Source organism: Mytilus californianus, unplaced genomic scaffold, assembly GCF_021869535.1.
Source record: "Mytilus californianus isolate M0D057914Y unplaced genomic scaffold, xbMytCali1.0.p SCAF_19, whole genome shotgun sequence".
NCBI lineage: Eukaryota > Metazoa > Mollusca > Bivalvia > Mytilida > Mytilidae > Mytilus > Mytilus californianus.
In genome coordinates this window covers 6,392,753-6,405,985 of record NW_026262667.1, presented here as the reverse complement: position 1 = coordinate 6,405,985, position 13,233 = coordinate 6,392,753, and the positions used below count along the sequence as shown (strand labels likewise).

Below are 13,233 nucleotides of genomic sequence, written 5' to 3'. Positions count from 1 at the left end.
TAAAATAAATATAAATGTCAACTATATATATAATGGTTTTGAATTTAGTTACTTTATCAGAAAATTGATTTATTTCGCGCAAACAACGCTAAATAATATACATTAACTCCACTCTGAATCTAAAAAACCCTAAAATAAAATGGTATATGGAATCGTCCGAAACAGGTTTTCCTAACATTGATAAAGGTGAAATACGTAGATTCAGAATTGTGCACAAAGAAATAAGATCAGAGATAAAGCCCTATGTGAAGTGAAAACCAAAAAACACCTGAATTGAATCATCGTTTATTAAATTTGCTTGCATAAGAATCATGAAGTTGAAACTATGGACGATTATGTGTATCCTGTCAACCCCTAACAAAATAATACTGTCTACTTCCGCGCGCCGTGAACTGAATTTTTTATATATTGTTATATAGTATGTTAATGAGCAAGCTTGAGTGGGGGCATTTGTGTCCTCAGACACATTCTTCTTTTATTTAATAGAAATTTTGTCCAAACATAAATTTGCATCCCGCTTAACATATATAGCTGTATCAAATGATTCCTAATCAAAGGTATTCTGAATAACTATAAAAACCAATAATGATGAATTAATTCAGACTGGACAATTTGACATCAACACAGGTACGTTGATATAGTATGTATCTTCAGCTATGCGTTTATCACCCTTCCCGTCATACGATTACAGAGTCACATCAAAAAGTAAAAAATGTTTACTACGTCATTTGATCTTTGGTGGATAGTTGTCTCATGTGCATTTATACTGCATCTCAATATTTTATATCTAATGTTCCAGTGACAAACTCGATGATATTGCCAGACTGATAGAGTGCCCATGTGCCGAATAACTAAATTATGATGGCAGAAAAAGAACGTATGAGGAGACAATATGAGTGTCTTTTCCTCTTGACCTTGTTGGTGTAATTTTTTCTATTTAGAGTATAACACTTCAGTTAGTAAAATCGATACATTGAGAACAAGCTCTAGCATAATGCAACAACAGAGATTCGCAAAGCAGATTCCCATACTCAAGAATGGAAAGTTGACAATGGTTAACTACAATCATCACGATTGTCATGTATCCTAGTTTCAGTTGTTTACCAGTACCAATATCAAAGATAAAATGGCTAGGGTGTCAAGCAGAAGATAAAATGATCTGGGTGTTAAGCAGAAGATAAAATGGTCTGGGTTTTAAGCAGACCTTATATCTACCCTTAATTTCAATTTTCCATGGATACACAAGTATAGGATATATTTGTCCGCACTGAAATATCCACGTTAAATTGACGTGTCGTCGGTGAGTATTAAACTACATTACATTCATTTCACAAGTAGGCTAACAGAAGATTTTATTTAAAAGTTTCGCGTTACATTATCGTCAGTACTCTTATCCCAAAAATACACCGGTATCATAAAGACATGTATGCAATTTTAACAACATTGATTAAATCATATGAAGTAATACATGTAACGTCGATTGATAGAGCGATTTCAATAAAAACAAGTATAACACAAATATGCTCTTTACTGGATAAGAAATTAACAGGCAAGTTTCCAGTTCACAGTCTTAACCTTGATTATTGTATTCATGTCATGTGGTCGATCAGAGGATGAACAGATCTCGTGCTGCTTTTGATGACCTTCAGTCGTAGAATGAACATACTGGATGTGGAACACCGGCTAAAACGAAATAAATTCAATTTACGAAAGACTTATAAATGCTACTTTTGATAACAAAGCAATAAATTGAAACAAAATTCCCCTAAATCCGAATAAATGTGGTGTCTTTTATGAAATAGTGTGTTACTTGGTTGTTGACTCCTTTAATGATAATAACACTATGTGAATTTCATGCGTCCGAAGCACTTTTGGTTATTTACATACATCAGGAATGCTCAAACCTAAACATTTGGAAGCGAGGGATGTGTGAAAGCAATTTACATCTTATTTTCATTTTTTCAGAAACAAGCTTTCAATAGCGGTCTTCTTGGTTATTGCTATGTAATTTGATTCATTGTTGAGAGAAGATTGTTTCAATTGTGGTCCAATGATTTGTTGTTTTTAATATTTTCTGATTACATCTGTGAATGTTGCACAAATGTAAACGGAATCGTCCGTAAGCCATTTCGCAAACGTCTTCAAGACATCAACGCAGTATCACATAGTTGGAAAACAGAAAATACAGTACAAGTTCTATTATTATAAAAGATTATTTCAGACCAGTTTGATTCCAACTGGCATGGTCGGTTCGAAGTGATTCAAAATGGACGACTGTCGACAAACATTAGCTATAAGTTATATTTTATGAACTCTGTCGGTGGAAAGTATACAACTAATTTGGTTTGAAACAGGAAACCAAGTAGCTGTTCCAAAGAAATATGTTAACTTGTGAACTTGAAATTAAGGATACTACTGATACTAGAAGGACTGCTTCATACCTGTATCTTTTCCTCAATATTGACACAGATGGACGACTTCACACTAAAATCTATGACAAACGGGACGATTTCAACTTCCCATTTCTCAGCAGTAACATACCCTCTGCCCCTTCGTATGGTGTTTACATATCTCAGTTGATACGTTATGCTCGTGCATGTTCACACTATACGGACTTCATATACAGGAGTGTGCTCCTTACGCAGAAACTGCTCCAACAAAGTTATGAGGAGGAAAGATTAAAAATGACACTCCGTAAATTTTATGGACACCATCACGAATTGGTTGATCCATACGATGTGTCTTTGTCCAAACTAACTAAGGACATTTTTACCACGTCTTAGATTGTGGTTTGCCATTACGTCTGATCTTTTAAGTACCGGACGTGACCTATTCCCGATTGTGACTGTTTCGCTGAGTGTGAATTCGCATTGCTATATGACGTGTCACGGTATTTTGCTATCCAACATTCTTGTATTTAGTTTTGATGTTATATTTGTTATTGTCAAATGTCTTATCGTTTGTAGTTGTAACTCTTACTTTTTTCTGTTCTATTTGTGTGTAAGTGTAAAGATAATTTATCACCCAGTTCATTTATAAGATTTTAGTTTGGGTCAACTAAACTTACACTATGTATTTGGTTTTCAGTTTGATTTAGAAGAAATACCGACATAGCTAGATAATACAATTAATTATCTAATTACTGACACAATTTTATATTTATAAGTATTGTAATTTTAATTGTTATTAAATACATGTAATATCAGTATTACAAACCTAATATTGAACTCTATCCTATTCTTTGAAATTTTTAGAAATTTACCTGTGACGTCACTTTTGTGTGTCGATCTTTTCGGCTGACATACAATGCGTTGTTCGGCTGTGCTGTTTTATGTGCTGATCTAGGTTGTTTTACGTATTCGTTTTTATTCTGTAGTTAGTTACCACTTCGGTGTTCACATGTATATTAATTATATGGTCATTTTTAAATTTTATAAATATACTGTTTGCAAAAATGTGAATTATTCTAAATACTAAATATTTTCTTATCCCAGGCAGATAACCTAGCTGTATTTGGCACAACGTTTTGGAATTTTGGGTCATCAATGCTCTTCATCTTTAGGCCTGGCACCTTTGATAATTATTAGCTTGTCGTAATGTTCTATTGTATTGTTTATTTGTGTGTTTCTCTGTCCTGTATGTTTTTCCATTTATTTGTATTATAGTCCTGTCATGTAATGTTGTCATTTTAGTGTTATGTTTAACATTGCCATTAAAGCGGGAGGTTTGGCTAGCCACAAAACCAGGTTCAACCCACCATTTTTTCTTAAAATGTCCTGTACCAAGTCAGGAAAATGGCTATTGTTATCTTATAGTTCGTTTCTGTGTGTGTTGCATTTTAGTGTTTCTGTTGTGTCTTTGTTCTCCTCTTATATTGATGTGTTTCCCTCAGTTTTAGTTTGTAACCCTGATTTGTTTTTTCTCATTCGATTTATGAATTTCAAACAGCGGTATACTACTGTTGCCTTTAATTAAAACCTATAGTTGAGTTGCTTGCATCCACGTCCGTTGGTTATCTCATAGGCATTCATACCACATATCCTTTTTTTTATTAATAAATCAACATTTTGTGTTCAGGCTGTACAAAACGTTATTTCTTAAATTGCTTGGAATTGTTTTAGTACAGCTGAGATGCAGTTGAGTGTAAATAGGGAGTTCTTTATGTACGACGTCATTTATAACTGCATCAAATTATTATGAAAAATTGTTGATACTATTTTTAGTTTAATTTTATGTACCCTAACAAGAACCGTTATACATATGAATCACTTTTCATCATACCTTCCGTGCATCAAAAAAAGGTTTGTACCGGCCACACTCGTGATAATTCATACAGGATTCGTTTATGGCGAAGTCAAAGTCGCCTACCAGGTCACTGAGTTGGCTTACATCGTTCTTTAGTCCTATAGCTAAACCATGTCCATGCGCCTCTGTAAAGTTGTTTTCAAGAATTTAAGTAGTAAATAGTCAATTAGACAAAAACAATGAGTGTGAAATTTTAAGGATCTGTTTTGACAGATACTGGAGGATTACACAAATAGGTACTAACTTTTCAATATATGTGTCACAGATGACCACGGATATGTTTCAATTGTCGTAGCCTCGATCCTGAACTCGTTTCCTTGATTGCGACACCGCCAAATAAGATTTAACACCGATTTTGAACCATGAGCAAAATTACAGATACCACGTGTCGAGCAGAACCTGCTTACTCTTCCGGAGCACCTAAGATCACCCCCTGTTTTTGATTGTGTTCAAGTTGCTTAGTCTTTAGTTTCCTAAAAGTTGTTTTGTGGACTTTTCTCCTTTTAAAGCTATTTTGCCATGGCGTTGCCGGTTTCTCTTCGGCAGATAATACCCCTCCTGTTGTATCTATGCGGCCCCTTTATCACTGCCCATCCGATATCGCTTTCCTATATAAGTCGATTTGCAACCAGGTCAGAAAAAATAAGAAAATTTTAACACAATTTCCTACTTTTAAGTTTCACTGCCATTATTTGAAAGATAAACTATTACAAACCGATCTAGTCGCAAAAAGACATTAGATTCACCTAACAGTGGGAATCAGGTTGAGTTCAGGTGACTATCGGACGACAGACGTGCACATCTTATTACCAAAAGAATGCCAATTACTAAAATATTACTGAAAACTGATATCCCTTAAATTCAAGCGTAGCATTGGAAAACCTTTATGTCTATTGTAGCTTGAAATGGCAAAGTTCCCAAGACTTGGGTAACAAGAGAGGAAAAACTCATTCAATTCCATTATAACAAGAGCATAACTTCAAAAATATATAGCACTGATTTATTCAAATAGAAAATTATGGCTTGATCTGATCACTTGCACCTTTAAAACTTTCGAAATTTTACTTAAAGAAAAAAGAGTATCATAGAATATAGTTAGTAGATATACTCTTCAGATTGAAATACTCTATGTTTACTAGATATCCGACAAAAGATTTTGAAACCAACACTTTATAGTTTCATTGTATGAATCTATGTGGCATCATGTATGTGCAAGGAGTCGTTAAGTGAAATACATGTATAAGTATGTTATGCTGTAAATTACTAACAATAATAACAAGCTTGACAAGGATGAAAAGGGTAGGTGGTCGCCGGAAGAAGGATTTCTGAAATATACTTCTTCATATTTATTACCTCTCGCTAAATATCTATTATAATCCAGTTGATCAGCTGGTGTTAAATGGAGTCCTGCTTGATTTTGTGCCCATCCATCAACATTATCCGGATCAACACCATCACAATGTCGGGATGCTGCATATGAAATCCGATCTCTCATTATTCGTCGAACACTTCAAACAAACGAAAAGTACTGTTACATTATACTGTTTTAATGTTGTTCGATTGATTGATTGATCGAGGGAGTGATGTCTGCTTAAATACCAGCGGCAAATAGAAACTGTAAATTAAGATTTTAATTAGAATTGAATATACCCTGTATTGTACACGTTGAGTCGAATATTCGACAACCTCACTCACATGGTAACTGTCCGTTGGAAGATACGCAGAGACCATAGTCCGACTCCGAGCAGACCAGTCTTTGCTTTCCCCCTAACTATCGCGTGCTTAGCGGAAAAGGCAGCAAATGTGAATTTTAAAAGTCTTTGGTTTAAAGCAAGAAAATGTGCATACCAGTAATACCTTACAAAATTCAAACATATACATACTGACTATTTCTGATATCAACCCACGTCTCGCCTGGCCAGTCCTTATTAGGGTCTCCAAGTCCATCGCGTGGAAATTTGCTGGCATCAGCTCGCCAATCTTCTTTCGTTCCAGCAGAAAAATAGCATACAACCTTCTTTCCTTTCCTGAGTTTAGATAAAAAAATATACACAAGTTTTAAGAAAAAAAGTGAAAAAAAGAGTAAACGTATAAGGTAACATCTGTTGGAAGTAGTTGGAGCCTTAATAACAACTTTCACTTTGGTATCCTCTTCCCCTTCTACACAACCGAGAATTTATGTTGAAATGAATCATGAGAGCGCAACTATCGACAAAATTACAGTAAATTAAAAAAACAAATGTTTAATATGATTAATTAATAAATTGCGGTACCAAAGTTACAATTACATGTATTAGGAAGGGAATCTTTTGCAACAAGTATTTTTTCGTTTCTTGAGTAATAAATAAATGCCATTATTTTTCAGCTGCGTATTAACTTCAAGTTTCTAAATATTTTTGGAGGAGAAAAAACATTTGAAAATACCACCTACCAAGAAACAAAACAAAAACAAAAAGCAAAATAGAAAAAAAACAAGCTAATTCATCAAGTTTTTTTATTCTATAAGCGATGATATTACAAACCTGTGGAGATCATCGATGATACTTTTAGGTACATCAAACAAATCGAGGACGAAAACTTCTTCTCCCTGAACACCAGTGTTGATGTGATGTTCACTTATCACATCGTTCCAGTACATGTGCTGATGGGGGCGCCACCAAGATCCCTGTGTAAATGAAAAATATAAGCTCAAAAGTACCAAAGTTTGCGACATGTTTCAGCCAAGCAATGATTAATTCTCTATTGAACTGCTATATATATATATATATATATATATACAAGGTTTCATTTTCTAATCAGCGTGACCTCTTCGGTTATTTATATATACATGTATATAGATTCCGGTACAAAGATTTCGTTATGCGAATTAACATATTGCTTGAAGTCTAGCTTGATCTGAGGAGTACGATCTCTGTGGGAAGAACAATTGTTCCTATAATCAGTGCCGTGTTGTTGTGATTGAGTGGTAGTTTGCACTGCCCTCAATCTTATAACTTTAACATGCTAGAAATACTGCTGTCGAATACGATAACTATCACATGTTTTGGTATCTGTGACATCAACATTGTCAAACATCTTAATGGACATCTGAACCTGATGCAGAAAATTCAACAAATATTCTGAGAAAAGTCGAAGGGACGATTTATAAGGGTATGGATATGAGGTCCTTCAATTCTATATTCTTTATATTTTACGCCATTTTTTATAAAAATAAGTAGATGTGGTATGATTGCCAATGAGACAACTCTCCACAAGAGACCAAAAGACATAGAAATTAAAAACTATAGGTCACCGTACAGCCTTCAACAATGAGTAAAACTTATACCGCCTAGTCAGCTATAAAAGGCCCCGAAATGACAACTGTAAAACAATTCAAACGAGAAAACTAACGGCCTGATTTATGTACAAAATAATGAACGAAAAACAAATATGATATACAGCAACAATCGACAACCACTGAATTACAGGCTCCTGACTTGGGAAAGGCACATACAGAATGTGGCAGGGTTAAACTAGTTTGAAGGCGTGCCAACCCTCCCCTAACCTAGGACAGTTCTCTATTTGTTATAAATTGTGTCCATTATTCTTTATATTTTAGCAACTCATTATTCTCTATTCTTTATTTTGTGGCTTATTATCTCTATACTTTACTTATTTCGCCCTTTTTTCTATAGTATTGTCTCATTATTTAATTTTGTAAACCCCATCCAGACTTTTGAATTTGACTTGAATAAGTCTGTCAAAACTGCTATGATATTTGTTAAATACATTTTTTACGAACTGCATACTAAAGTAAATCAATACATTTTAGTGACAGCGAAACCTGCCAAAGTAAACTGCCCCTGGGGCTTTTTATGGGTGGTATTTAATAATGCGCCCTTATCCAAAGGTTTGCTAGCCAACTATGTTCGTAGATACAATACGGAGTTGGAACAAACAAAGAGAACAAATAAGACAATAAAATATAAGTTGAATCTCTTATACCTAAGATAGCACATCCATTGCGACAAAGACTTTCAACTACGAACTGGTGTTTTCAACACACCAATACGGGTGCCTATAAAATGCGAAACGAAAGGAAAAGAACCAAAACAAAAAGAAAACAAACAAAACGAAAAGAAAAGAAACGGTAATAGCGTAATCAAAGAGCTTGGGAGCTATGAGGGAAAAGACAGCCATTGTTTCTATGTTTTGGAGTATCAATATTTAGAGAGAGAAAAATGCAAGAACAGTTAAGCTAGCCACTGTGAAATATTTTGAATTTCAATATGGTGGAAAGGTCAGATTATTAAAAGTCTTTGTGAAGGCAATTTTATTTAAACTAACAAATAACTAACTTAATAAAATGCAACTGAAATGATAACAAGAATGCACATGCTGAAATGTCTCGCCTGCATTAATTGAAGTTCATACCATACACCAAATAAAGTTGGCCTATTGCATATACTAAGATATTGTAAGCCAAAGGGCCAGAGAAACAGACTTGATTGCCAAAATTGAACATTGACTAAATAAATGAACCATGAAAATGAGGTCAAGGTCTGATGAACCTTACCAGACAGACATGTACACCTTACAATCATTCCTTACAACAAATATAGTTGACAAATGGCTAACAGTATTTGATAAATGGACAAAACCATGAAAACTTGCCAGACAGACATGTCTTCTTAACAATCATTCCATGATATATACCAAATATAGTGGCCCTATGGCTTATACTAGTATCATAAATAGAGCCCAAATAGGAAAATCTTAAAAGATTGTCCGATGAATCCAAAAAAAAGGTCAAGGTCAGTTGAAACAAGTCAGACGGACATAAACACCTTGCATTCATTCGATACACCAAATACAGCTAATCTTTTGCTTATAGTATCTGAGAATTGACAAATGAACCATGAAAATGAGGCTAAGTTCAGATTAAACCTGCCAGTCGATCATGTACAATGTACACCTTTCAGTCATTCCGCACACCAAATATAGTTGACCTATTGCTTATAGTATCTGAGATACGGACTTGACCACGACCATGTCTGACGGATATATGTAGACCTTGCAAGCATCCAATATACCAAATAAAGTTACCCTATAACTCATAATAAGGGAGTATTTCACAGCGACAAAACAACTAAAACAAGCATTTTGAGAGTATTGCATGGCAATACATTGTACATAGTCCCCTACCAGTTAAAAATTCATTACACTAGAACAACAAACTTGATCTATTAATTGTCCTGGTGTTAACATGGTCAAACTATATAATGAATATCAAATCAAAATCTTCAAGCTGGACGAAAAATAGTGTGGAAAACTGATTACTAGTATTTGCGTGAATTTTCTAAGACCGAGCACCATAACGCTGCATAAAATCAGCCGAACCGAACAAAATTCAAACTTGATCTGTAACTTGTCACTGTAAAACTATAGTCTACTACCTTCTGAAATATAAAGCTTTATAAACAAATAGTTTATGCTGTCGCTGTCCCTGGATTGTAATCCCTATGCGACTTTCGGCATATGCAGTCTCTACAATAGATTTTTGAATCTAAAGGCCCGATGCTGAATTTTAAAAAAAATTTAGGTAGATTATATCGGCCTGTAGAGATGATTTTTAAAGGCCAGACAGAAGTTTTGCAAGCCATGATCCATGTAAATGAGGTCAGGGTCAAATGAACATGTCAAATTGCCGTGTGCATTTGAAATCATTCACTATACACTAGATAGTTGACCTACTGCTAAAAGAATCTAAGAAACGGATCTGACACCAAAATATTAACATTGACAAATGAACCATGCAAATAAGGACAAGGTCAGACGAAACCAGAAAAACATAATATTGACCAAAGAGCCATGAAAGGAGATCAAGGTCAACTCAAGGTAGACTCAACTCTAACAATACCAAATGGTCAATTTAAATGTCCCAATTGTATTGTCAATTTTACAATCTGGTTGAACAATAGGTAAAGGTAAACAGCAACACCTATAGTCAAGTCAAAGTAATACGATATTCCAGAGCTTGCATTTCCTATCATGATTTCCTTGATAGAGGGTTGCTGCTTACAAGGAAGCTATAATGAACCAAGAGTTTCAAGTGGTGAAGTTAAAATCATCCCTTTGAAACTTTATGGAGTCCATAACAATTTTGTTGACCGTTCTGGAATATCTGTTTCACAGATGTCGGTTATGTTCCAATTTTTGTGACCACAGTCCTGTTCCCTTCTCTCCAAATGTGACCTACCGAATTCGACTTATCACCGGGTTTATACTTACATGAGTAACACGACAGGTGCCACAAGGAGCAGGATGTGTTTACCCTTCCGGAGCACCTGAGATCACCCTGGTTTTTGTGGGGTTCGTGTTGCTCAGTCTTTAGTTTTCTGTGTTGTGTTTTATGTATTGTTGTTTGTCTTTTTGTTAGTTTATTTTCGACTTATGCGTTTGAATGTCCCTTTGGTATCTCGGCAATATCTCTGAAAGAATTGACAGCCTCTGGAACACCAGTGTCAGCCATCGCCTTTAATGTTGTAAAGTTCAAAGAAAAATCATAATCAGTGGTAAGACATCATAAAATGGCAAATTTGTAGATACTGCTTGTCTAAGACATTGGCAAAGAGGCAAGTATGGAAAATTTAACCTGTATTGGTTTCACTTACAGGGTCAAAATTGAGAAAAAAATTAAACCTAGAGAATTTGATTAGTCTTGATAACATACTTTGACAATTTTTAACAATCACAGATATCCATAAAAAATTAAAAAAAATATTATTCAGTTCTTAACATTGCTGTTGAAGACAATTTTGATACAATATTGCAAATGTTTACATGTTTTTTTTTAATTTTATCAAAGTAAATTAAGAACCAAATTGCATTACTTCATATCTTAAGAACGATTCATACATTTCCAATAGAATGTGGGTTTTGATTTTGAAAGTCTTTCTATGAGTTATTAAATTTATAAACAAAATCTCTGAATTGGTAGTTTTGAACCATCTTTAAGTGCGTACTATTTAAATAATTATTAAGAAATACAACTTAATATTGTTAAGAATGAGATCCAAAATGAACTTGATCCAAAGGGTTAATTGCAAAGTAGAAATATGTGTATCAGAACTTTTCTCGTTTGACAATAAAACTTAAAAAAAAAAATGCCCTTCCCAACATACCCATTTCTTTCAGAGGTAGTTTAAATTTCAAGCCCTTTGCTGTTAGATTTACTGCTGTTATCTGTCCTCCTTTAACTTTTAACTTTGCCTGCCCCCTCTGCATATTCTGTAGAATGTATTCTTCTGATGTTTCAGTCTCGTTTAAATCTCGTTCGGGAAATATTTCCAAACATGTGATACAAGTGGAGAATATCAATGAATTTAAAAAATATTTCAAATAACTACTACATTTTTCAGTCATTGCAATAAGTACTGGTTTTAAAGGGAAATAACCTTTTATGTAGCGTTTATAGTGGTCGATATCTAAACGATTGTATAAACTATAATAAATAATTGCTTTTTTTGTCTGAAGCTATTAACAAAGTACACTACAACGTTGCATTTAGGACTGGAAATGCAATGACTATATATCATGACTGATTTAAATTAAACAGGTTATACTCTAAATGTTTTACCTTTAAAAACTGAAAAGCTTCTTCCAACAAACAAATTGACTTCTACATTGACATGTGAACATTGATTTATGTAATCCATCGCACTTCAGCAAAGCTATCGACAAGATAGCGTCACAATCTCATGATCGCACTTCAGCATGATCAAAAACGCACTTCAGCGTCCAACCATCGCGGTTCGGAGTACCATCGCGGTTCAGAGTCCTACATATATATATTGTTTAAAGCTTCAACAATATTATCACTTTTGATTGGTACTTAAATACGTTTGTACATTTTACATTTATACATTTACTGTTTTGAAGTGTAAATGCTACATAATTTAGTACTATTCGATATGTTTCTTAATTGCACTGGAGTTTGAATACTATGTAATTATGATAATAATTTGTGCTATTCTGAAGTTCACAGAAAATGTGCCGATTAATTATCACAATATCTAATTTCTTAAAATAATTGTTTCAAATGTGTGTGAAATAAAATCCACTGAAGTTATAAATAGCTCACCAAGATTAGAATTCTTACAAAATTTATTTCAAAAGTTTCCAAATCTGAGAAACGTAAATTTAGAACATCTTTATATCTGGATCATGACAAATAAAGATTTAGATTTTAATACAGGTTTTAGTCTGTATCTAAATTTCCAGATCAGACAGAAAAAAGAGACACAAGTTAAGGTAAACAAATGAATAATTGCATTCCATTTAATAGATAAATTCAACAACACTTACCGTTATCTTGATGATATTTTTTCGTTAAAAAATCAAAAATTCTCTAACTATACTGCTGAAATTTACCCACAGGAACTTACTTTAAATAAATCTAATATCAACAGCAATAACTGTCCTTTCCTAGATTTAGATATTTCAGTTTTACACCAGAAACTCTACAAAAATTTACGACAAAATGAATGATTTTTCTTTCCCTTTTGTTAATTTTCCCTTTTTGGACGGTGATGTTCCTTTGGTGTTAATATATCCCAACTCGTTCGCTATGCCCGTGTCTGTAGTGACGTTTTGGATTTTAATGAGCGTAATCTATGTATTACTAGTAAATTATTTAGTCAGGGATTTTGTTACCACAAATTACCAAAAACCTATACTAAATTCTTTCATAGATACAAAGATCTGGTCTGCAAGTTTGGCTGTACCTGTAGAAAACTTATTTCAAACGGAATAGCACATCCTAAATTTTACGGTGATGTTGTAAACCGAGTCCGGAAATTTAGATACAATCCGGGTAAACTTATCAATCATTTAAATAAACTTATTCTAAAAGGTTACCTATTCAACACTGTAATTAAATCTTTGAAT

General features: G+C 33.9%; 1 protein-coding gene across 1 annotated transcript; it reads right to left on the bottom strand.

Annotated features, from left to right (window-relative positions):
- Positions 1–1,459: 1,459 nt before the first annotated feature.
- On the bottom strand, positions 1,460–7,018 carry LOC127727175 (uncharacterized). Its single transcript, XM_052234622.1, has 5 exons — positions 6,828–7,018; positions 6,189–6,332; positions 5,659–5,813; positions 4,282–4,430; positions 1,460–1,683 (listed from the first exon to the last, which is right to left on the bottom strand). The coding sequence occupies exons 1-5, from the start codon at positions 7,016–7,018 to the stop codon at positions 1,543–1,545; spliced, it is 780 nt and encodes a 259-aa protein (XP_052090582.1). The 3' UTR covers positions 1,460–1,542.
- Positions 7,019–13,233: the final 6,215 nt, after the last annotated feature.

Coding starts and splice junctions, on each gene's coding strand:
- LOC127727175 (XM_052234622.1), bottom strand. CDS start 7,018: ATGTCGCAAACTTTGGTACTTTTGAGCTTATATTTTTCATTTACACAG. Junction 5,814..6,188: donor GTTGATATCAGAAATAGTCA/GTATGTATATGT, acceptor GTTTGTTTGAAG/TGTTCGACGAATAATGAGAG. Junction 4,431..5,658: donor TAATAGATATTTAGCGAGAG/GTAATAAATATG, acceptor ACAACTTTACAG/AGGCGCATGGACATGGTTTA.